Below are 25,186 nucleotides of genomic sequence, written 5' to 3'. Positions count from 1 at the left end.
GATACAGTATTAGGGGACCACTAAGGCCTATATAAAAGAGACTTCAGATACAGTATTAGGGGACCACTAAGGCCTATATAAAAGAGACTTCAGATACAGTATTAGGGGACCACTAAGGCCTATATAAAAGCATCCAAAAAGCAGCATGTCATGGGACCTTTAAACAAAAGTGAGTTCATAAATGTCTCTGTGAGGTTGCACACAATGGGAACTGATCACAGGGATGTACAGATGATACTACATAACAGTGAAATTAGTGACTACGGACAGGATTTAAAAAAAATATATATATCTTTTTCAGTTTTTCAAATGATGTCATTGTATCCATGGGTGACCTTGAAGGTCTTTCGTGTTTGGATGTTTTTAAGCTACAGAAACTCAGTATTTCTGACTCACTCACTGCTCACTTTCTGATGGGAACAGAAAGAAAACCTCACATTGTCCCTGGTCATCTGTTGGTGTAACAGTCCCCTTTAACACAGAGAATACCGTGGCTTTAACCACATGTTAACATGGATGTTGCAAATTCTTTGTTCATCACAAAGAGCTGTGTTTGAAACAGTGAACAAAAATATGTAAATGGCCATTTCTTTTCCTCATAGTCTGATACCGTCCGATAGCTATATCGTGTTTTTTTTTTCTTTTTCTGCCTCCAGACATGACTCCTCAAACAATGACTGACTCATCTTCAAATATTTGAGAGGCTGTTACAATGTCACACTGTCTACCTTGATCCCTCCAAATATGAATACATCTCTGTCTGTCTGTCTGTCTTCTCTCTGCAGTATGAGTTCAAGGTGAAAAACATCAAGAAGAAAAAGGTCAACATCGTGGTGTCTGTAGACGGCGTGAAAGTCGCCTTGAGGAAAAAGAAAAAAGTGAGTGACCCTTTTTATTGTCGTTAAATCTATCCTCCATAAGGTTTTCTTGTGGGCTGCCATAATCTCCGAGCAGTTGGGTGTTCAGTGCCTTGCTTAAGGGCACATCTCCAATCTACCAGTCCACACTCCATTCCTGGTCTGCCCTGGACTTAGACCTGCTGGTCTGTAGTCCCTACCGGTGTTTCCCTAGGTTTGTGGAAGACTTAAGTGCAAATACTTGGTGGGGGGTTTAGGGGTCTTCCCTTTTAAGAAAATGTTACAGCCTTGCAACTTGTACAGTTATTTTACTTGACTGTGTTGCACGTGTAGACCTTAAACATATTCAGTTTCAATCACACTGTGGCTTTTTCTTTGTGCTAAAACGGGCACCAGTCCAGATCCATTTCCTGCATCCTGCATGTGGCAGGAGGTGGGGATCGATCCTCGTCTTGATTAGATGTCAGGCAGAGGTGAGAATGGAGACATTTTTGTGAGGGAGGACAAAGGGCCTGAGAGGAATCGAAAGTATGGGGGAAGATGTGGGAGGAAAGAGGCGCAGGTGCCGAAAGAGTAAAGAGACGGAATGAAAAGAGCGGAGCGAGTCAAAAGAGCGAAGAGAAGACCTGAAGAAACTGGAGGAAGGGAGTGCTGAGACCAGTGGGTCTGTGTTTCCAGGTGAGCTGACAGCTGTAATCCACGGAGACAGACTTCGGTCGACTTCAGCTCCCGAGAACCACAGGGAGTCTGACAGGTGGATGGAAACAAAGCAACAAAATCACTTAGTCATGCCGTCAGTTTTTTTCATCTCACTTCATTCAATCTGGACTGGAAACCATTCGCTGTTTTTCAAGGTTCCAGGCTGCTCTGCTGGACTCTACTCCTCTAAAATGTATATAATATATTTAATATAACAAATTGTCAACTAGGGCTGTAGCTAACGATTATTTCCATTGATCTGTCGATTATTTCCTTGATTAATCGATTAATTGTTTGGTCTATAAAATGTCAAAAAAAGGTGAAAAAAGGTAATCAGTGTTTCCCAAAGGCCAAGATGACGTCCTAAAATGTCTTGTTTTGTCCACCACTCAAAGGTATTCAGTTTCCTGTCATAGAAACTAGAAAATAGTCACATTTAACAAGCAGGAATCAGATAATTCTTACTTTTTTCATTAAAAAATGACTCAAACCGATTGATCGACTCTCAACATAGTTGCCGATTCATTTAATAGTTTACTACTAATCGATGAATCTTTGCAGTATGTGCAGGGCCAGAGACTGTTATGGAATTGTTTTACCAGCCTGCATGTTGGTAGGAAGAACAAAAATGGCAGATGTAATTGCAGGCAGATGTGCATTGAAGATATACAAAAGTGTGTCATTAAAAGGAGGCTTAATTAAGGTGTCTAAATGGTCTTCTAAGGAGCCGCCTATTCATTACACAAATAAAGTGTGCACCTTCTTTTGTGTGTGGATGGTACATACATTTGAGAATATGTGGAATATTACTATAATATAATATAAAGATGGTCCATTTTTTGCTTCCCATTAGTGATTCCTGAACTTGTGTATTGGCCGATACAGAGTACCAATCCAGTACCAGTGTGTCATATATTTTAACATGTTTTAACAGCTGTATACTACGATCCCTGTATGGATGTGTTATGATTTCTATCATTTTTGTTCTGTCTGGCTCAGGTTAAACGTTTTGTGAAATATGAACAAACACTGAACAATAAACAATGAACGCCTTAGAACTTTCTTTTACAGTCCAGTTTGACGGTCAGTCATAATGGAAAAAGAACATAAATAAACTGCTATGAAGTAGATTTGATTCAGGGCTCAATTACAAAGTACTGGGTCGGTGCATAGACTCCAGTACTTGCCGATACCAGCATTTTAGGCCGTATCGGAGGCTCATCTGATGCTGGTATCGGTATCAGGGCATCTTTAATATAATATTACCCTATCTGACAGCTGCGGCTCATGGGTATTGTAGTTCAGCCATCTGTCATCTAAAGCATAACATTCTCCGTTGAAGATAGTGTTTCCTTCCACTTTGCAACTCTATTATCCTCATGTCTATTAAGAGCAGCTCTGGCTGTACTTTGGTCCCTTTTAAAAAAAAAAAGGAAAAAAAGATGAATTAATGTCGTCCAGGAAGCCATCTAGGAAGCTACTTTTCGTGTCTCAAAACAAACCAAGAGAGAGAGAAGATGTGATGGAAGTGATTTAAATGAACGTCCCTTCTGTGTTGTATTGGCTGATGAGGTAAATATTAAAGCCATCGTCGGAGGCTCAATGGCAAATTAACTGTCTGGAAAGAAAGGCCGGTCGATTAAAACATTTTTTTTCTCCACCTGTTTTCTTGTCTCTGGCTCCCTGGCCTGAACGCTGAAATGTCAAGTGTGACGTAATCTATTTACATCTCTGAGCGCGTCAGGGGCAACAAAAGACCGGAGATGGTAGTGATTGACTTGATTCAGTCAACAAAGCTCTGTGAAGATAGAAATCAATAGGAATTATTCCTGTGTGCTCATGTGTTGACATTTTGATTGTGACATTAAACTGGAAATAGGTTTAAACAAATGGACAGACAAAAGCAAAAATGTAAATAAATGCCTCAAAAATGGAGAGGTTTCCCCTCCTCCGGTCCTTAGGTTATGCGTTCAGTAGTTGAATGTGTGAACTTACACTTTTGTTTTTGTTTCCACAGAAGAAGGAGTGGATGTGGGATGAGAGCAAGATGATGGTGATGCAGGATCCCATTTACAGGTCAGCTGGCCACAAAGTTTATTTTGTACATAACATTTTCTTTCTAGGTAGCTCAACTGGAAATGCTACTTTATTTTATTTTTCTTATTCTAATGCCTTCAGTCCTTATGGCTCATTTGGCCTTCTCAAAACTAATTTGAATCCAAACTTGATTAAATGCACTGTGGCTACTGAGGAAATCTTTTGTCTCTTTCCCTGCAAGCGTTGACATTTTGGAGAAAGAAGGATATTGTAGCGCGTTGATGATAACTTTTACTGACTTCAGGACAAAGCTGCACAGAGATGAAACGAAAAATAGATGAGTTATTACGAAATGTTGCCGCATAAACGTGGTATCTGGGAGAGTAGAGGACCACTGATAACACGGAGTACAGACCGCAAACTGTGGGTGAGTCAGAGATGTGTTTTTTTTTTTTTATTCATTATGAACAATGCAATCATTTCTTTTAATATTGCATTTTGAGAAAAGGCAAGAAGCTGCAATGAAGGCAATTTTGAAAAATGTATTTCAATAATGCATCTACATCTTGGTTAGGTTTGGGTGTGGGATCTCATAGACTTTCTTTGCGAGACCTTCCTCCACAGCGCTGCTTAGGAGGGTCTGGCTAGTCCACACAGCATTCAGGATGGGAGAAAAACGTGCTCTGGTTTATTGGCATTTCTTTAAACCAATCACAATAGTCTTGCTAAGCGCCCGGACGGAGCAACAGTACTTCTGAAAATAGCCTCTGGAGGGAACTGGTTTTGGTGGAACGTGTACGTTCAAAAGTTGTTTTAGTCGTGCAACAGAAAACTCAGATTGGACAGATAGTCTAGCTAGCTGTCTGGATTTACCCTGCAGAGATCTGAGGAGCCACCGGAGTTTAAAATTACAACACAAAGAAAGCGGAAGGTAACGGACATCGGTGTAAATACATTGACCTACAATGAATTACCTGTGGCACCTGAGCGATCCCGGAAGTGGAACATCGAGGATATTGACTAGGGATCTCATGATGTGCTTGTGTCAAATGACAAATGGTGTGTTATCACTTACCTACATTTAAAAAAAAAAAAATTACATAAATGACAGATATTCTCAATATGGAGACATGTTTAACTGTAGGCTGCATAAAATGGCTAACAAGAAGGTAATGTAAGACTGAAAATTGAATCCTATAGTGTGAATATCTTCAAAAGGCTTCAAAAAGTTAACAAACCCTGGTTCAGCTCAAGATCAGAATTAAGGCTTCTGTGCATGACCAGGTTTGTTCTCTTAGTGAAAACGGAATGAATGTAATCAATGGAGAGACATGGGGACAGAATTATGGATTGTGTGTGTGTGTGTGCGCGTGGAGTGACATCCATACACTCTGTTGCACCTCACTGGGTATCGTCTTTTTCTCTGTACCCTTCTCTCTCTCTCTCTCTCTCTCTCTCTCTCTCTCTCTCTCTCTCTCTCACACTCACACTCACACTCTCTCACACTCACACTCTCTCACACACACACACACACACACACACACACACACACACACTCCCAGGCGGGCACAGCTCTGCGTCCAGGAGCCCAGTTGGAGCTTCAGCTTTTGGAAGTGATTCTGTCAGAAAGATGGATTTTGCCGGGCTGTTTGTGTAAGCATCCCTGAGCTTAGAAATTCTGAAAGATTTAGTTTTTGGTTGGATATGCCTTAGCTTGTCCTGCTCATCTGAGCCTTGTGCACAGTTCTTAATATTACAGACAGAACAAAATGTGTAGATAACAAAAACAACCTTTTATTCTACATTCAGGCTGCTAAACAGTCATAGAGCACAAGATAATGTTTTTTTCAGGTGCCTTTGGCGTTGATGCAAAAAGTCTTCTTTAGCGTTTAGCCTTTTGGCGTCACCTTTTGACGCGCTTGGTCCGGACTCTTGGCGTCACTTTTCGACAGGGCTGTAGTCCGGACTCGGGGCGCTTTTCTATTGTCTCAGACTTGTCTTGGACACTTTGGTATTTGGACTCTGACTTGTCTTGGGCTGGGCTATTGGACTCATCAAATATTCTAGTTGGTCTCGACCGCGTCCAGCAATATATGCTTTTTTTCTAAAGTATCTTCCTCCTTTAAAATAAAAACCATTGATGAAGCACGCTTTTTCAGAAAACAGGTATTGGTTTAATTAAAAAAAATCAATCTAGAACGGGCATTGACATAGGCTGCCTGGTTCAGCCGGGCTGTGTCATGTACAGTACCTCAATTTAGGCCACAGGCACAATGTCGCAGAGCACTTTGTACTCTGGATTCTTCAGGACAAGTAATAAGTTCAAGAATGTGAACATGTCCATTTTTTTTTTGTTTTGTTATTTGTTACATTTTCCATCGGCAGTCCAGAATGTTCTTGTTACACCAGAATAAATAGACTCAACATCTAAAATGTGAAGTTGCACTTCAGCTTCATGTGACTTGAGTACGTACGTTTAACTGACATCCGGCACAAGAACAGTACAGTTAGGTTTAGGAAAAGATGGTGGGTGGGGTTACAAAATGTACATTTCAGTGACACGCAGGATAAGAACGGGACACAATCCCCGGTCTCCTGAGTGAAAGTCCTGTGTTGTTTGACCCATCCACCACCCCAACCAACCTCCTTATGCATATTTTTGGTCTTTCATATATCTTGCTACCGTTGTCGCTCTTAATACTATGTCATCTTACAGCGCCACTGTCGAGCTGCTGCTATGCCCGGTGCGTTCCATACAGACGCTAAAGGGCGTCGGTATCTGACACTAAGAGCCACTGACCAAGCCTCAGTATTTTACGAGTTGGGAAAGAGAACGGGTTGGATACATCCTTGCCCCATTCCAATACAAAACAGCCAGAGGCAGGTGTTAACTAAGTAGAAGTGTCCCACCCTGAGTCATACCAGATGCGAGAAGCATCCAGTCTCTTGACATTGTTCTGTTATCAGTCAGTGTATCCTCTGGTGGCCTTGACTGATTAAATTCAATTAATAATTGCCCACATTCTTACATGAATACATGATTTAGCATACATGATAGCTGTATACTTCCCACAGCTCACTTCCTAACCAGACAGTTGGGACAGTACTGTGATAGCTATGTCCTTGGCTTCTTTCACAGTTACACTGGGAGTTAATGTGTTATCAGAATGCAAGGAGTGCAGTTTATGTCTCAGCTTGAGCATCGTGCATTCTAATTTTATTAGTAAAACTGACCCTGTGCCGTGTGCTGACTAGTTATACAGGAGAAGAGAGATTAGCCTGTAAATGTAAATGGGCGAAAGATTTAGCACGTGTGCCTCATATCATTAAAGTGTAAATTAGAAGGCTTTCCTCGGCCACTGGAAATCCCCGTGCGAGAAAATATGGTGTGAATGTAACCTTTTGGTAATTGAACCATTTGAATGAATGCGCTTCATAAGTTAAAACGATACATATTCATATCTAGCTTTTCAAATGCACTTCAAGCTGTTTTAAATGTTTTAAAAGTGTGGGTTTTTCAGATTCACTGCGGCTGGAGGCCTATGTCATTTGGGAAGATTTAGCTGAGCACTTTGCATTTCTTCTGTGCATTCCTTTTCATCTTCAGCTGCTTTCTAGCTGGAGCAGCTGGCTCACTTCCAATGAGGGTGTCCACCACCTTGGATACAGCATTTACTTGTAAACATGTCTGAGGACGCTTGTGGTGATCAGTGGCGTTTCTAGGGTCTGTTGTGGCCCTAGGGAAGAATTCCTAGGGAGCCCCTCAAAACCAGAGTTCGTCACCATTATGTTATAAACTCTACAAATGCTGCTTATGGACCTCAGTGGCAAATGCTGACACTATGTCCTCCAGATCTGAAGACCTCAGTAGAGCACATTTTGAAATGAGACTCAGTCCTGGAATTCTCTCCTGGGACGGAGCTAGACGGACCCGCACTCCAGGCTGGAGTCTCCAGTTCCACTAGCTAGGTTAACTAACAAAAAACGTGAAAGAATAAACGCCATTTGTCTAACGTTAATGCTTGCTAGCTAAAGTTATTTAAATGTCTCCCCCATAGTTAAGGTTGAATGACAGCACTCAAGACAGTTACTGTTAACTTCATCTTTATTAGCTGCTCTACCCACCACTGTCTTGCTTTTTTTTCTTCCTTCTCATCCTTATTTTTTCTCTTTTCTTTTTTTTTACTCCCAGAAGGATAACTCCTCTTCATTTTCCTTTGACTTTCAATTGAAAAAAATTGTATCATGCTTTGACGGGAATGGGGTCCCTTCAGACAGCCTGGTCTCACAAAATTCTGTGAAATGATCACGAACTGCTACCAGCGCATTACGTGGTGTGGCCACCACGGAAAACAATGCCAATGTAAAGTCAATGAGAAGATGACGTAGCATTAGAAGCGACTACGGTAGTATATAAGGCCGAAATTCCGCGTTGGGAGGGTGAATGGGTCAAAACGCAGGACTTTCACCCAGGAGACCGGGGTTTGTGTCCCAAATGTCACGTTTCCTAAAGTCGCTTTCTTCTTTTCCTAAACCCAACCGTCCAGTTCTTCCCGCGTGTCACTGAACCGTAAGCCCACCCATGACCTTTTCCTTAACTTAAGGGGCCGTGTTTATTTAACGGAATTCTTCCGTGGGCCCATCGCGGAATGTTTTGTGATTCTGTGAAACTGCCACAGATTTTGAGTTAAGGGGCCGTGTTCATTTCACGCAATTCTGTGAGATCAGGTTGCTTCAGATGTCATTGCAAGAAGTCATTTGTTTGTTTAAGGGGGAGGGGGTTGGAGTGGAGTAAAGTCTTGGCCTTGGGCCCCAAGCAGTTGCCTGGCTTTCCGGTTGACAAGCTCCGGCTCTGGTGGTGATATTCCACTAACATTTAATTTATTCCACAGATTCTAGCTGTGGATCTGAGGCAGACAAGAGAAAGGGGGAAAAAGTCAACCAAATATCACAATAACTTCACTCTGTGGGTCAAAAACTGTGTTTCTCGTAATGATAGAACAACAACACATTTGTGTGCAAATATTAACATATGTGCAAGAATACACAAGAAGTGCTTCGTAGAACCATGTACACACATACATATTCATCCAGACAGTCACAAGTGTGCAAACACAATTGAATGATTTATGTTCTGTCCTATAAATAAAAGCCACATGGACACAGGCAAGCGAACTAGAAGACGGTTGACAACTTTTCAGTATCAGGTACAGTCCTGACATTTATATAAAACATTTATACGGTCACCACTACCTGCTCCAACAATGTTGAATCGCCGTCACAGAAGGCAGGTCTGTGTCTGCTGTAGCGGTACGGGATGTAACCGTCCCTATCCCATCTGAACGCCATTAATCCAAGAAGACAGTTCAAAAAACGATACTGACAAAGAGAACTGTGGCAGCTCTCAAATGGCCATGAAGTCACGTTGCAAACCAGTGTGCTCCTCTTGCAGAAGTGGCAAACACTCCATAATGAGAAGAGCTGATGACGCCCAGTATAAGTGAAGCTTGAACGAGTAGGCTTCACTAGTATTTACTGGCTACAGTCTGAAGTGAGGGCCCTTGTCATGATGCTCGTCCATTGTCTGCTGTGTGCCTACACTGTGCTCCAACGCATATGAGTGTTTGATTCACAGCTGCTTTCAGCTGTCAGTGACGTCACACTACTGTCTAATCAAAGCATTCATATTATGTCTCTTCCAAAGAGTGGAACTGTTGTAGATTATGGTGTTGGTGTGGATCCTGTGATGTTTTTTTTTTGCAAAGCCTGGTGTGGAGTGATAATCCACAATCTCAACTTGAGCCACAGCCTGTGTTATGTCAATATTAAAATAGTCCTGTAAATCACTGGTAATGTTTTGCCTTGTAACACCTTAAAATGATGCAATGTCTACCCATGTACCCATGTGACCCCAAGTCACAGGTTGTGGCTTTAGTGTTGATGTGAGCTGTAAATAGTTCAGCCAAAGAGTCAATTTGCCTTCTCAGGTTGTTAAAATTGTATAATAGTTTGTGGCCGGGTTGGCTCAGTGGGTAGAGCAGGCGCACAAAAACATAAAGGTTCATGCCTCGACGCAGAGATCCAGGGTTCGAATCCGACCTCTTTCTCACCTAGCTGTCCTGTCCATTAAAAGTGGAAAAGCCCACAAAAATAATCTTTAAAAAGGTAAAATATTTGAAATGAAATGCTTTGTTTACAATGTAAATAGAGTGGCTGCTGCTTGTTCTTTAACGCTGCCGTCTGAGTTTATGCTTTGTAAACTTTTTACAACTTGCCACCGCAGCTTGTGTAACCATGGCAACAACAGAAAGTATAGAGAAGGAAATCATATAGTAGCTCCTTTTACTGGTTACCTGAATGATACACGTCTTCACCTGCAGAGAACGCACAGATCAGTGTCTGAAAACACCTCGATTGATCCATTGCAACGAGAAGAATCTAGTGCTCCTAGTTGCTCACAGCTGTTCTTTGCCTTGAATAGGAGCCTAATGTGTCTTTATCATCAGGGATTTGTTTGAATGGATGAGTTACTTAGGTCATTTGCAGCCACATGCAACCTGAGAGTAGACATGGTGCTGCACAATTACAGCAATCTGCTACAGCTTACTGCTAAATCAAACACTTTTGTTGTCTGAAACACCTGCGATTTTGATTATTAGTATTATTGTTTAAAGAACATTTATTTGGCCGTCATGCACATTGCACTCAACAGGTCTCTACTAATACAGTTGTAGCTGAAAAATTAGATAGAGAATCTTTGAAAAAGGCGGACGGAGGAAGTGAAAAACGGCGATGCTGCAGTAGTGAAACCTGCTGAGATTATAAAGATCTGAGATGTGGATGCATGTGCGTCTTTGTGGCTGTTCAAATGGGCCATAATGTCCAAAACTCAAAAGAATCTCTCACTTTTTTAGGACTACCACAAAAGAAAACATTACTCTTTCTGACATTGAAAATGTCCTGGAAAATGATTTTTTTGAATAGCCTGACTCACACTTAGTGTGCAGCACGCTGCCGCAGATGATGGAATGCACCCTTAGGCACTGTTCTCCTTGTATATTTTCCATTAGAGTGAGCAAAAATGATCTCTAACAATTTAAGACCAAATCTGCTATAGAGAAGTTTTGTGCTGCCATAATTTGCATCAGAGATGAGATTCAATTTATATGGGAGGAAATGTCTCCTTGGCTGCTCATACCATCTGTTTGTTATTATTAATCCATACATCTACACACTGCATGGTCACGAGTCATCAGATACTCCAATATATAAAATGTATAAGGATGTTCAGGTCTTAACATCTATTTGTTTTTCTTTCATTACACAATGAATACTGTGCATTGAGCAGTAATAGTGCAGTCAGGTGAAATGTTCTTTGCGGTGATGTGAAATGCTTCGCTATTTGTATATAAACTGAACTAGCCAGTAAAACCAGTGGAGCTGCTGTCGAGGGCCTGTGAGTCAGTATGAGTGACTGGAGAGACCACATACATGTTTGATTAATTTAGCCACAATGCCATCCGATTACAACGTCCTTCAATGGAACAACAATATTCTCAGAAGCTCTCATGTCCTTGCCGAAGGGATAATGATATTCCTGTTTAGACGGGTTTTTTTCCCCTATTGTTATATTTCATGCAGAGACTGTATAAAGGAAATGGACGTAGCCTCCGGGTCTGAGAAGTGAAGCCAATCTGAAAGTGTAAAATAGACGATAAAGCCGGATATGCTTTAGGGCGTGGCTACTTTGTGATTGACCAGTCGCTATAACTGCAACCTGTCAATCATTATGGAGGCTTAGCAATGCGTACTCATGGCTCTGTGTACATTTAAATAGCCGTGAACTTGTAAAGACAAAAAAGTCCAGGGTGCTCAGGAAGTTCAAATGCTTGAAGGTGCTCTTTGGGGTCGGGATTTCAATCGATTGTAGAGAAAAAGAAAAAATCCAAGGCACTCTTACGGCACTGACGGCCTTCTTCAGGGTTCTTCTTCACGCTGAAGAAGGCTGTCAGTGCCGCTACGCGTGGGTTGCTTCTCCCAGTGTCTTTTACATTTTCTATCATGAAATAGCCAGTAAAATAAAGGCTTTTTAAGTCATTTTGAAGAAGAGTGCCTTGGATTTTTTCTTTTTCTCTACAGCCGTGAACTTGTTTGTGGGTGTTGTCTGTGGTTTTGTCTTAGCGTGCTGGTCTTACAGGGAGGTGTGTTCAGGTGCTTTCTGGGAGTATTGCTATCTTGAGACAGCGGAAAGTGATCGCACCACTGACCAACAAAAACCTGGTCTAAAGTCAATAAGGCAGCATTTCATTATTATTTTAACAGCGAGTTAGTAAAATGAGCCTAGGCTCGTGCACAGCGCACGTACACTATGGTTGTTACACACAGGGACGCAGCACAGCACGCAAACATGTAAAAGATTAAAAATAAAACTATTACAATGTGAAATAGTATTATGATATCATGTGCTTGTGCGCTTTCACTTCATGCACAAGCAGATCACTTTCTTCTCCTGAAAATCTCTCCTTCCTGCTTAGCAAATCCACCATCATAATAGCAATGCGCCAAGGTACAAACGCGCCTGGATTTTAAAGGGAATGGGAGATGACTCTCTGATTTGGTTTATTGCATGTTACGCCCAAAACACACCTATGATTAATTAAGACACTAAGGACAACCCTTTTGAACCATGCTCCTGGCACACAGATCTTTTTTTTCGCCGTCAAACTAGCAAAAATGGATTCGTACACGCCCTAAACACACCTGCGCTATGCGCTTCACGCCGTGCCCTTAGATCGTTAAAATACGGCCCTAAATCCCTATTCGCACTATTAGTACTGGAGACCTCTCCTAATTTGTAATAATTGCGGCGGTCATCTGCGTTCTTAATCCCGTGCGAACCAGTCATGTCTGTAATTTGTCAAGTAAAAAGTAGATTTAAATAAATACATTTTGTTTTAAGCCTGTTTTTCTCTAGCCAATGTTCACATCCCAATTAACATCAAAGTTAATTTGAATTACAGATACACATTGCTACCTAGTTAGCGCTAGCTTTAGCTGATAACTTGGCTCCAAAATGTCCCACTCAAAGCCTCAAAATGTTAGGGCACAAAGCAATGGGTGACTTCTTATATACAGTCTTTGATTTCATTTTATTGTGCATTAGCCTTGTGGATTTTGTCATTTGGGGATCTGATCTAGACTAGTTTTTTTTCCCACCTGGACCCTATTTTCCTATGTTTTTGTGTCTAAGTGACTGATGGGCACAACAATCGTTGACATTGGCGAGATCACTGCAGTCGGCAGCGGCGAAACAAGCTGCAGTGTAAGTCAATCGGGCAATTATCCAGCTTGTATTTACCCTCACAAAAGTGCTCATTTTGCCACTGACCTCAGAAGTGTCTGAATAGTGAGTGAGTGAATGGGGGAATGGTTTCGAACACAGCTGTAGTGTATTGAAGCGTTTCTTTGTTGGTGTTTGTCAGAGAGATATTGGAAAGTAGTAGTGAGAGTGTTTGTATAGTACGTGTGTGTGTGTGTGTGCGTGTGCTTGTGCGCGTGCGTGTGTGTTATAACTTGTCCCATCTTCGACCATGGTAATTGCTGTCATTCTCTTAGGCGCAGGCTGCCCTCACTGACTTCCACCTAACAGTCTGTATTAGAAGTGTTTGTCTCTGCCCCTCTATTCTCACTCCCAACCCGTCTAGTGTGAAGTTCACACCCACCCAATTAAAGTCAATCTTATGTTTGTGTGTTGTAGAAACACCCTGATTATGTGATAAGGATGCAAGCTCTGATATGGAGCATACCCACATGCTTTGATATTTTAGTGTACTTGTGCCATGCTGATTACACACTACACAGTCATTGTGCACACTTACAGCGTACACACACATGAAAGGCCAAAAAAAAACGTTTTTCACAACCCCATTCAGTCCTATACCATCTCTATCTCAGCAGCATCCTATTCGTCTGTGCTCTGTGCTAATGGACTGTCCAGTCAAATTGGATAGTGTGTTCATTTCCCTAAAGGGGAAGAACTCATTGAGGAAAAATGAAATTGGAACAGCAATTTCCCTTGGAAAGAAACTCTTCTGAAATGTGTCGGGTAACATTTAAAGGATCAGTTTACTTAAATTACAGTTACGTACAGTTAAGTGGTCATGCAGTTTTTGTTTTTTTCTGCCCAAGTTTCGAGATATCTGCATCTGAAGCTTCTGCTACGACTCAGCGTATTGGAAGTAAAAAAAATTTCATTCACCCCCCTCAAATCTTGAAAATCTAAACAGCTTTTTCTGGTTATTCTAGATAATCTACAGAGTCACTGTAAACTCTTTTCATAGGGACTATTTCTACAGCGAGAACACACACAGACGTTGAAGGATTATTTAGATTAACCATGTGATTGCTTCTGGGAGAGAAAACTATTTTGAGATGCATTTGAGCAACACAAATGCAATGATATTCACCTCCATTGTCTTTGGGGTTGCAGCAGAAAGCTCAGACACGGATATTTCGAAGAAATCTAAGCAGTAGCAGTAGTAAACTTGAGATTTTGGACATTTATAATTCATCTTCATTTTGGGGAGTCTTTCACAGGTGCAGAGTCGCACAACGTTAATTTTAGCTTCTATAAAATGTGACACATTGTGGAATTATTAGCAGAGAGCAGTAGTATACATGCCACTACTCTGTTCCATTAGCAGAATCTTTAAGGGCGGCTATATAGTGGATATACTGTAGTTCATTCAGACAGAATTTGGAAACTCAAACAAAATCAATGACATGTAATGCACTGTATGGTAAAGAGGGAGCCATTTCCAACAGCCTATTAGTTTAACATTCTTTGGTGAAAAAACCCAATAATGTCCTATAGACATCATGCCAATTTGCTATGAAAATAGCTAAATACCCCACCTTTCAAATGTATTTGAACTGCTCATGATCTGGCATTTTGTTCCAACTGAAAGCAGGATTTCATCTTTTTTGTTATCCAAATCATCTGACTGGATTCATGAAATGAGCTGGAGTCTGTTAAAGGTGGGGTACAGCAGTTTTCTAGAAAAGGCAACACCAACAACAACAAAACACCACAATTTCAAATCCCAGCCCTCCTCCTGCAGCTCTCCACTTTCTGTCCCTCCCTTCATACAGTATGGGGCTGTTGGAACGATTTCCGAAAGTCAATTATAATTTGAATAGTAAAAAAATCAATACTATTCGAATGTGATTTAAAAAGAAAAAAAAAAAAAAAATCTATATATATATTTTATGCTAGCTAGTTTTGGCTGTGCTTTCTAACATGATGGCATTGTGTTAACCGAGCACCGTTAGCCTTCACAACAGAGCCGATCCACTACACTTGTTCTCTGTTGATTTGTGTTTGTGGTGGAACATTAATGTAAACAAAGTTGCGTAGAAGCATACGCCGGAGTAGTGTAGTACATATTAATAACAGGCTGCATTTGTGCATTACATATTTGAATATTTATAAAAATAACAAATGAATTTCGAAAGTATTATAGAGGAAGATTGACAGCTCTAATACAGTAACCCGTGAGTCCTAGATATTCGTTTTAAATCATCACAATCGTGATCCTGATGCTGTTGTTTAGCGGCAATTCTATGATAATTCCTTTCCTGTTTTTTTTTTTGTAAAGCCCTTTGAGCTGACATTTGAGGTTCTACCTTGCAACATAAACATGAACTTGAGTTGAGCCACAGCAGTGAGCCTTTGGCTATGGTTTGAAAACGCTTCGCAGATACTGACATCTGTTTTATTGCATTTATTGTTAGACTCTTTTTGAGTCCGTATACCTTTTTTTTGGGTTGCTTTGCTGTGTCGGCAGTTGTTGCCAATGCTGAATTAGCAACTTGCTCGGCCATTTATTCAGGCTTTCCCAATCTGAAGGGACGTGTACAATCAAATGCATTTGTAGAACAGCCAATAGGAACACCCTCTCTCTGAAATGACCTGTGATTGGCCGAAGTCTCCTGTGACAGCTAGATTTTCTAAAGCCTGAAAACAGAGCCAAGAGTAGATGCAGCAGTCTTCTCTCAGACCACTTGGATTACAAAATGCTGAAAGGTTTATTATGGAACTTTTGCCCAAAGCCTACCCCAGCGTTAACAGTTACTGTGATGTGCAGGAAAATAATCTCCCCCCACACCCAGATCAGAGGGACCCTGTGGTTCTCTGCATTATTACTGCACTGGGCTCCGTCCAAAATACTGGGAAAAACCACATGAGCCAGACTTAATCATTGACAGTCTCAACACATAACAGTGTCCCCCACAGCTCTGCCAGCCTCCTCTCCTCCCAGTGTGATTCATAAACAAGAAGTTAAAAACAGAAGCAACCCCTAAAAAAAAAAAAAAAAGGAACATCTGCACGGCATCGGATCACGTCTCTGCAGCTGGTTTGAGGTCCTGCATTATTCCTCCGACTACTGCTTTGACTGACTTTTGCTCTTTCAAAAAACTTTGTTTCAAAAACTAGTGAAACACATGACTAACTTTGATTATTTGTGTCCCGAGGAAACAGATGTCAAATGAATGGACACCTGTTGCTTAACGGTCCCATGACATGCTGCTTTTTGGATGCTTTTATATAGACCTTAGTGGTCCCCTAATACTGTATCTGAAGTCTCTTTTATATAGACCTCAGTGGTCCCCTAATACTGTATCTGAAGTCTCTTTTATATAGGCCTTAGTGGTCCCCTAATACTGTATCTGAAGTCTCTTTTATAGCTGTCTGGTTAAAGACAGCTTGTTTGGATCCCCTTTTATCTGAAGTCTCTTTTATATAGACCTCAGTGGTCCCCTAATACTGTATCTGAAGTCTCTTTTATATAGGCCTTAGTGGTCCCCTAATACTGTATCTGAAGTCTCTTTTATATAGGCCTTAGTGGTCCCCTAATACTGTATCTGAAGTCTCTTTTATATAGGCCTTAGTGGTCCCCTAATACTGTATCTGAAGTCTCTTTTATATAGACCTTAGTGGTCCCCTAATACTGTATCTGAAGTCTCTTTTATATAGGCCTTAGTGGTCCCCTAATACTGTATCTGAAGTCTCTTTCCTGAAATTCAGCCTTGGTGAAGAATTACTGCCACTAGAGCCAGTCCCACAATGAGCTTTCCTTAGTATGTGCCATTTCTGTGTCTGTAACTATTGAGGAGGAGAGAGGGGGGGCAAGGTGGAGGGTGGGGGTGTGGCTTTGACCAACTGCCACATTGCTCGTTTGAAAGCCATGATGCCTCTCTCTCTGTCATGGGTGGGCCAAATTCTCTGGGTGGGCAAAGCAGAGAAAGGGGAGGTAACCTTGCTTCTTATGACGTCATAAGGAGAAGATTCCAGATCGGCCCATGTGAGCTTTCATTTTCTCAAAGGCAGAGCAGGATACCCAGGGCTCGGTTTACACCTATCACCATTTCTAGCCACTGGGGGACCATAGGCAGGCTGGGGGAACGCATATTAATGTTAAAAAACCTCATAAAGTGAAATGTTCATGCCATGGGACCTTTAAATTTCCATGATAATAGAGGTCTTTGGATTTTTATCCTTTTGATTCAAGGAACAAGAAGAAGTTTCATTAGTTATGTTTTAACAACCTGTTTTTTTCAAAATTCTTAAATTCTGCCTTGGATTTTATTTTCTTTATCTCTACAAATGCTTTTTAGTTTCAGAGTTGTCTTTCTGAAGTCTCCAGATGGCCTGACAACAACCAGATGTGAGAAAAGAGATGTTTGTAGACACAAATCAGTCCACCCACCTGCCTGTTTTCCCTAATGTTCATAGCTTTAGTAGCATTGATCGCCCCAAAATGGAACTGAAACACTAAATTTGTTGTTTAAAAAATAGGAAAGGGGCAGCAAAATGGCAGCACATTAGTTCTACAGGCCTGTAATTGTGTCTGAAAATGACCTTTAACTGTGCAGCTAAGAGAAAGTGGCACTAACGACACCGTTAAGCTGCCACAGTTATTGGATCTAGTTTCCGCTCTATTCCAAACAAAGCTGAAATATCAGGAAATGTGTTGCTTGTATTTTCACCACCACCTATTCTCTTATAATACACTTAATAGACATTTTAATGTTACCTTCTTTTGTTTTTCTCCGTTTAGAAACAATGCAGTATATTTCCGACTCATTTAGTTTATTGATCATCTCAGTCCTGGTCCGATGGATTAAAGGACTATACTGCTGTTATTACCGTTGCTAACACTTAACGAGATTGCATTTTCCGAGAATGTAAGTGCGACAGTTTGTGTGTCTGCATTTATTTATTTTTTGTCTACCTCTCTGATTCAACCTCCTACCACTGCAGCTGCTGCTATAAACCTATGTCAGTAAATGAAGATGAAGACAGTTTGGTTCTTGTTTTCCTTTTCACTGCCCACTCATTGCTTCTCACTGCCTCTGGGCATTGTGTGTGTGTGTGTGTGTGTGTGTGTGTGTGTGTGTGTGTGTGTGTGTGTGTGTGTGTGTGTGTGTGTGGGTGGGTGGGTGTGTGGGTGTGTGGGTATGGGTATGGGTGTGTGGGTATGGGTGTGTGTGTGTGTTTGTGGGGGGGTTTATGTATGTATGTACACACAGCATGTCCTTGTACTCACTCAGACCTACTCCTGGGTAGGTCTGAGTGTGGTAGTTGGCTATGACACACACACACACACACACACACACACACACACACTGATCAGTATACAGAACAGGAAATGGCGATTTGTCTTTGAGAGTAAGGGCTTGCTGTGGCGCTGAGTCAATCCTGCCTCTTTCTGTTTGTCCTTATTCTTACAAAATGATTTTCCACCTTATAGATGCAGCTGAATATAATTCATACTTGAGACCGTTTTCATTTCTTACCAATTTTAACTGAAAAATACCTTGAATTTAAAAAAGGAGTTGGTCAGTTTAAACAGATTTTTTTTTCCACAGATACTGTAGTATGCTCCCAGGGCCTCCTGCAAGATTTATTCAACATTTATTTGCACTTCATTATAGATTCGTCCAATTTTTGCTGCCTAAATTATACTTTTCACAATTCTCCGTTGGCCTGTTGGATGAAGCTAGTTTGTTACCTCCATATATTATACGTTCACTGAAACATTTTCACACTATACTATGAAACTGCAGTATTATTTCTGAGGTGGCTACTGTTTGTATGTTCACTCATTTATAATGTATGCTTACATTAGCCGTGTGTGCCGCCTCAGCTTCTAAAGACCCCGACTACGGTTGTAAAGGAGTTACTCTCCCACTCAGCTGACTGATTAGTTTTCAGAAACAGTCATGCCAACCTTAAGAGCTACACACACTCATTGATACTCATTCACAGATGGACACTGATGTTTATTTTGTTTTGAGATCCAAATTGATATGGTCAACATGTTGCTCCCTGAAGTTCATCATATTACCGTACATTAGGTAAATTGCAAATGCAATGGATTTAATTAGTTTGACAAATTCATTGGTAAGCGTTGACTAAGTGAAAGCTCCGGAAAAAAACAAACAACTAAATGGACGTTTGAGTTGAGATTATTTTGTCATGGCTGAATGGGTTGAGTGTAGAATGCCAAAAACAAAACAAAAACAATCAAATAAACAAAGATAAGGGCTAGCTAATTCATTGAAGCGGTAACTTGTACTCCCTGTGCAACGCGTGTTGGAGAATAACACTGATTTAAAAAAGAGTGGGAGGGCGGGAAGAGTTGAGAGTAACACTTGCTGTGACAAAGAGAGGGAGTGCAGTTTGAGGAGAAGAGGTTTCGAAGAGGACGTGGAGGAGTACTGAGGTGTGGTGAAGAAGGGAGGATACGATGGCAAAGTTAATGAAAGAAAAATGCACTGTGCAGCAGTTTAACTTCACTAGAGTTTTCAGATGGATTTACTTTGTGGTGCCCCTAAAAGCTGATGAGGACTTTCTATAAAGATTCCTGCAGTCTTTCAAGCTGTTGATGCGTCTGAGTTTTGAATTTATTATGGTGCAAATACCACTCGTATCCACTCTTAAATTATTTGGTCGCAACCGTGAAAAAAGAAGAAACTCTGACATATCTGTCATTGTTCTGGTACAATGACAGATATGTCAGAGTTTCTTTTTGTGTTAGCAGATTGTTAAAAAGATCACATCAAAGATACAATACACATTCATATACAAATTAAAATGTAGGTTGCATGCCTCTGTATCCAAGTTTGTACTATGTTTTGTTTGCTGTGTGGTAAATATGCAAAGACCCTCTTCCACAGCGCTGCGGAGGAGGGTCTGGCTAGTCCACACAGCATTCCGGGATGGGTGAAAAATGTGCTCTGGTTTATTGGCATTTCTTTAAACCAATCACAATCGTCTTGGGCGGTGCTAAGTGCCGGACGGGGCCTCAGCGCCGCTGCACAACAGCTTCGGGAAGGAACGTGTTTTGGTGGAACATGCGTACGTTCAAAAGTTGTTTTACCCTGCAGAGATCTGAGGAGCAGTTAACCACAGTCCTCATAAATCCACCGGAGTTTAAAATTACAACACAAAGAAAGCGAAAGGAAAAGAGGGACATCCGGCGGAATTTCTGGCGGCAACGGAGCAATCCCGGAAGTGGAACGTCGTGGATATAGACTACACTGACTAGAACATGAGATCTTGGTCATATGTGGTGGAAAAAGTCAGAGTTAGAACATTTTCTCCATCTCTCCCTCTGTCTGTAATCTCATATTTTTGAGCTGCGTGTGAGCTTCCCATCTCTTTTGCTTCACTTCACTTCATTCGGCAGTTTAAATTAAGTTTGATTTTCTTTCCACATCTCATCCGTCTCCTCTTTTTATAGTTCTGCCGCTGCGTCATCCGCCGTTGTGTTGATAAATTTGCCTTCACACATTCAGTCCCCTTGCATAATGCTGTTCATACATATCATGTCGTATTCCTATTTCAGTGTCTCATATTGTATGAATTATTTCTGACCTCTGGAACCTTTCTCTCTCTCGATGTTTGTGTTCAGTTGAATAGAAATTAATATGTACTAAAGTTTTTGAAACAAGGGCAACAAATGGCCTCTACAGGGAGGACAGGAGTATAAATAAAACTCATGAATGAAAACAACTATTGTGTGAGATAGTACAGATAAATGGGAAGCTGAACAAGCAAACTGTGGAAGGACAGTCCCTTAAGACATTTTAATTTCACAGCTGGATGTTGAACAAAATGTCAATTATAACCATTTTAAAATACCACCACCAATATCCTCACAGCTTGCAAGGTAGTCGGCAAAAAAGATCCTCAATAAAAACACTATGGTGCCTGTTTAGAAAAGTATCAGCCTTTTAAAATTATTGCATTTTATTTTATTTTTTTAAAGTACCTGGGTAGCTATGGTTTTGGGGAAATAGCTGTGAACTTTGTTTCGAAACAGGTTTTGTTCCAAATATTACTTTGGTTTCTTGTTTTCTTTTGTGCTCTTATATTAGGAACTCACCATTCCAAATGGTTGATTAGTATCAGTATCAGCAGAACGGATATCGGCCAGACGTGACTTATAACACATTAAATACAGACGGGCTGCAGATTCAGCTTTAAGTGCCGTAGCAATGCCAGGCCTCATGTTACTTTTACATAAAAATAAGGGTGATGAGTCAGTGTTTCCCCTAGGTTGACTGCTTCAGCCCAGCTGATACCCCTGCAACAAATTCCGTTCTCAGTGTAATGCTTTAAAACTTCTTTAAATATGTATCAGTTACTTTTCCAAATCCACACGAACAACGCTTGACATCCGCATAAAACTGTCACTTTTAAAGCTTGTTCACCTATTACTCCCGTTATTTCCTTAACAGCAGTGTAGCTTGTAGCTTAAGGCTATGTTCACACGTGGCATCTTTTTTGACAAGAAAATGTTGACTAGAGCACTTTTGTAGTAAGCTTTTGGTTCCAAAAAGAAGCCGAGAGCGTCAGCTACTGCTACAGTATCCCAGAGCGCTATGTGGAGCGTAGCTAACGTCAGATAAAACAAAGCGGTGGAGCGAGCTAGAGAAAGAACAAAGAGCGCGAGAGAGAGAGCGGTCCCAGTCATACCGTATAAGTCGCTGTGCTCCGATTCCATTTTTTCTTGTTGTTATGAAAACGACAGGTCTGGCTACTCCTCTTGTCATTGGTCGGCTGTCAAAAAAGCGCTTGACGTAGGGCGTTTTTTTTTTGGAAAAGGTGAAAAAATGTTCAACTTAAAAAAAAAAAAAAAAACGCCCTGAGCTGCAGAAAAGAAGCACTCACGACTTTTTGGAAAGTGCCAAAAGTGGGAACATAGCCTAAAAGGCTATTTTTTTTAAACTGAGTCCTGCACAGTGTGCACTCCACACAAAACGCTACAATACATCACGTAGGAGAACAAGAAGACAAAACAGCATCACCGATCTCTTTAACCAATATATAAAAAGTCTTGTAAAATGTTAGGCCTTAAAAAGTCTTAAATTCTCTGAAGTATTGTAGTATCTGTAGTATTGTCTAGGTGTCTAAATTTTCCTACGTCTAAGTAACACTACCTCTAATACTCATTGAAATTTTCCCACAGCTCTTCAGAATGTTTTCTTTTAATTCTGTGTTGTAGTTTCTTTCTTTCTGTCGCTAGTCCAAATACAATTTGCTTTCTTACGACTACAAATGAGACCAACCAATCTAGACACCAGTCCTAAAATGCCAATGAGGATATGGGGGGAATTTATTTATTTTTTGATTTCGTGATATAGGTCTTAAATTTAATTCATAATGGTCTTGAAAGGGTCTTAAGAAGTCTTAAATGTGACTTGGTGAAACCTGTAGGAACCCTGTTAAGATATTTGGAGTCAGTGTCAGGTAGGGTTGGCCGATTTTTCGACCACAACAGCTGGCGATTGCCGATATATATTCGCGCAGGTGGCCAATCACAGATAGCCGATATATTCATTATCATTATCACTATTATCAAGAGAGTATTGGTCCGATTGGTGCATCTCGAATATTTAGAGCAGTTTTGTCACATTTGTCTGCAGCATTTTCTTCTCAGCTTTAAAGTCCAGACACATTATCCACACATGCTCAGACACACCAACCTGTACACATGACCAAAACCAAACTTTCCCGGAGGCCCTCAACCCTGAGGCAGAATAGCACATACATATTGAACCTGTCTTGATTTGTTTTGAGGTTTGTGCTGAGCTCAGTTTATTGCAGGGCACGAGCTATTGATTTAGTGACCTCACTTCTCATAAAAGATCCCAAAATATGTCCATATACATGCACAAACTGGCGCACTTACCGTCTTTTTTTCTTTTCTTTTCTCACCTTGACTTTAACAAGTGCAAGAGGAAATTGACTGTCTGCTTGTTGATTAAGTCTGTTTTTTTTTCGTGTTACTTTCAGAATTGCCAAAGCTGTGCTGTATAATTTCTGGAGTTTTCTGTATGTTGGCCCGCAAAGGTTGAGCTGACACAACAGCTTTTCTGATAATAACCTTTACCTTTTCACCCTGCCTTTTATTGTCACTTTTAATCAACATAATGCCTGATCAGTATGCTGTGTAATGATTCTGGTTTATCTCGCCTTAGCCAAATCTGTTCTGGAAAAGATTTTAGGTCGGGGCTATCGCAGGAAAATATGCAGGAAAACAAACGGGGCTTGTTATTGCAAAGCAGAACAGTGTTGCTTCTTCTGCTGAACGGTTGAGTGTCTTTCAGTGTGGTATGGTCAAAAGGCTTTGTATAACCTGTAAATGTTCTTTTGTTTAAAGTGGCACTCCACTTTCAGTCTACAGCTGAAGTCTGTTGCAGTTATTATGAGCCGAGACACATTGAGCTGAAGAGCATGTATAATATAAAAATGTTTTTCGAACAAAAGAAAAAACAGCAAGCTCTGTAATCATGGTTGTTGCTGTCAAAATGTAAAAAGCATTCAAACTGTGAAAAAACACTGAATCTAAAAGGCTGTCAGGAGTGAGTCAGTGACTGTCGAGATGATTAGGGTTAAAGAAAAAGAAGGATAATATCCTTAAGATGCCAAAAATAAATACCATATAGGGGTGCACGATATTGAAAAAATGTGATATTGCGATATCGATAATGAATATTGCGATATCGATATTAATTGTGATATTTTTAAACATATGTAAAATTACCAAAGTTATGGGAAAACGCATCAAAATAGATTTATAACAAATAAAACAAGTTTTCTTACAACACAAGGTTTATTTCAACTGACGGTCATATTGGACTGGTACAACATGTCTACAGAACAGGACATGTTGTACTGGTTGGACAGTATAAAATAAATAAATAAAGAGCATGTCTACAGAACAGGACATGTTGTACTGGTTGGACAGTATAAAATAAATAAATAAAGAGCATGTCTACAGAACAGGACATGTTGTACTGGTTGGACAGTATAAAATAAATAAATAAAGAGCATGTCTACAGAACAGGACAAGTTGTACTGGTTGGACAGTATAAAATAAATAAATAAAGAGCATGTCTACAGAACAGGACATGTTGTACTGGTTGGACAGTATAAAATAAATAAATAAAGAGCATGTCTACAGAACAGGACAAGTTGTACTGGTTGTATATACACTACAGTATAAAAAACAATGCAATGCACATCTGTTGGCTTAAAGCCAAAGTATTTCCAAGCTACCGAGGAGGAGGCATTACCCTACAGTCACATTAGCTACAAGAGACAGAGACAAAGCGACAGGCTACCATTCATTTTCAATGGGAGTGGCCAGAGCCATAGAGATATTAATGTCATAGAGATTATAAATATATAATGTCTTTCTCTCTCACTCTGGGAGTGGCCGTTTGGCCACGAGCGACTGCCAATCAGAGTGAGGGCAGCGTGACGTACGTCAGTGGCTCGAGCGAGTCGAAGAAAATAATTCAAGATGGCGGAAAACGCTTCAGGACATCGTATTTCTGTATATATCTGTTTGGCATTTCATCTCATATATTGTGTTACTTTTATCGAGAAATAAATACTTTTAAATCCAAAAACATCGTTCTTGTGACTTAACAATACCTCTGAAGTAACTTTTAAGACGTGGTTGAAGGTAGCACCGGAGAATTTCTGTTTACTGTTGCCAAGCAACCAGGTGTAGGCTAGGCACGCCCAGGAGCGCCCACAAGCGAGTCGTTGTAGCTAATGTGACTGTAGGTTCCTTTTGGCCTCTAAAGTTTCCTTTCAATCTCTGTTATTTCGTCGTCTCCCAGAGCAACACTCATTTTCTTACTTTTGTCTTCTTTTTGCTCCACTCTTCGCTCTCTCTTTAGGTCCTTTCTTTTCTTTCGCTTCGTTTTATGGTTCTGCGGAGGCTCCACGCAGCTGATTATACGTGCTCTGGTGTGTACGTCGAGCCCATGGTCGAGCCGGCGTGTGTGTGTGTGTGTGTGTGTGTGTGTGTGGTAGAGCGAGGAAGAAGTGAGAGAGTGACGGTGATTTTCTTCGGAGTGAGTAGTGACTCTAGAGTCATAGTGAGAGAAGTGTCTCCCCTGTTCTTTCTGACCATGGTGGGAAATCTGGAGCAGGAAAAGTTAACCCTCTCCTTGATTTCATGTTGTTTATGGAGAAGGAGAACCAGGAAATGAGTCGGTGGGGAATA

General features: G+C 40.8%; 1 protein-coding gene across 1 annotated transcript in view; it reads left to right on the top strand.

The window, feature by feature from the left end:
- Nucleotides 1–25,186, top strand: part of LOC144523071 (carboxyl-terminal PDZ ligand of neuronal nitric oxide synthase protein-like) — a 202,004-nt gene that overhangs the window by 74,400 nt on the left and 102,418 nt on the right. Inside the window, exons 3-4 of the mRNA XM_078258373.1 lie at nt 786–878; nt 3,574–3,632. Of these exons, the coding sequence (XP_078114499.1) occupies nt 786–878; nt 3,574–3,632 (152 nt within the window). The remainder of the gene's footprint in view (nt 1–785; nt 879–3,573; nt 3,633–25,186) is intronic.

The sequence above is a fragment of the Sander vitreus genome, chromosome 9 (genome assembly GCF_031162955.1).
Source record: "Sander vitreus isolate 19-12246 chromosome 9, sanVit1, whole genome shotgun sequence".
Taxonomy (NCBI): Eukaryota; Metazoa; Chordata; class Actinopteri; order Perciformes; family Percidae; genus Sander; species Sander vitreus.
Note: the sequence above shows the minus strand (reverse complement) of the source record. Positions and strands in the feature narration are given on the sequence as shown.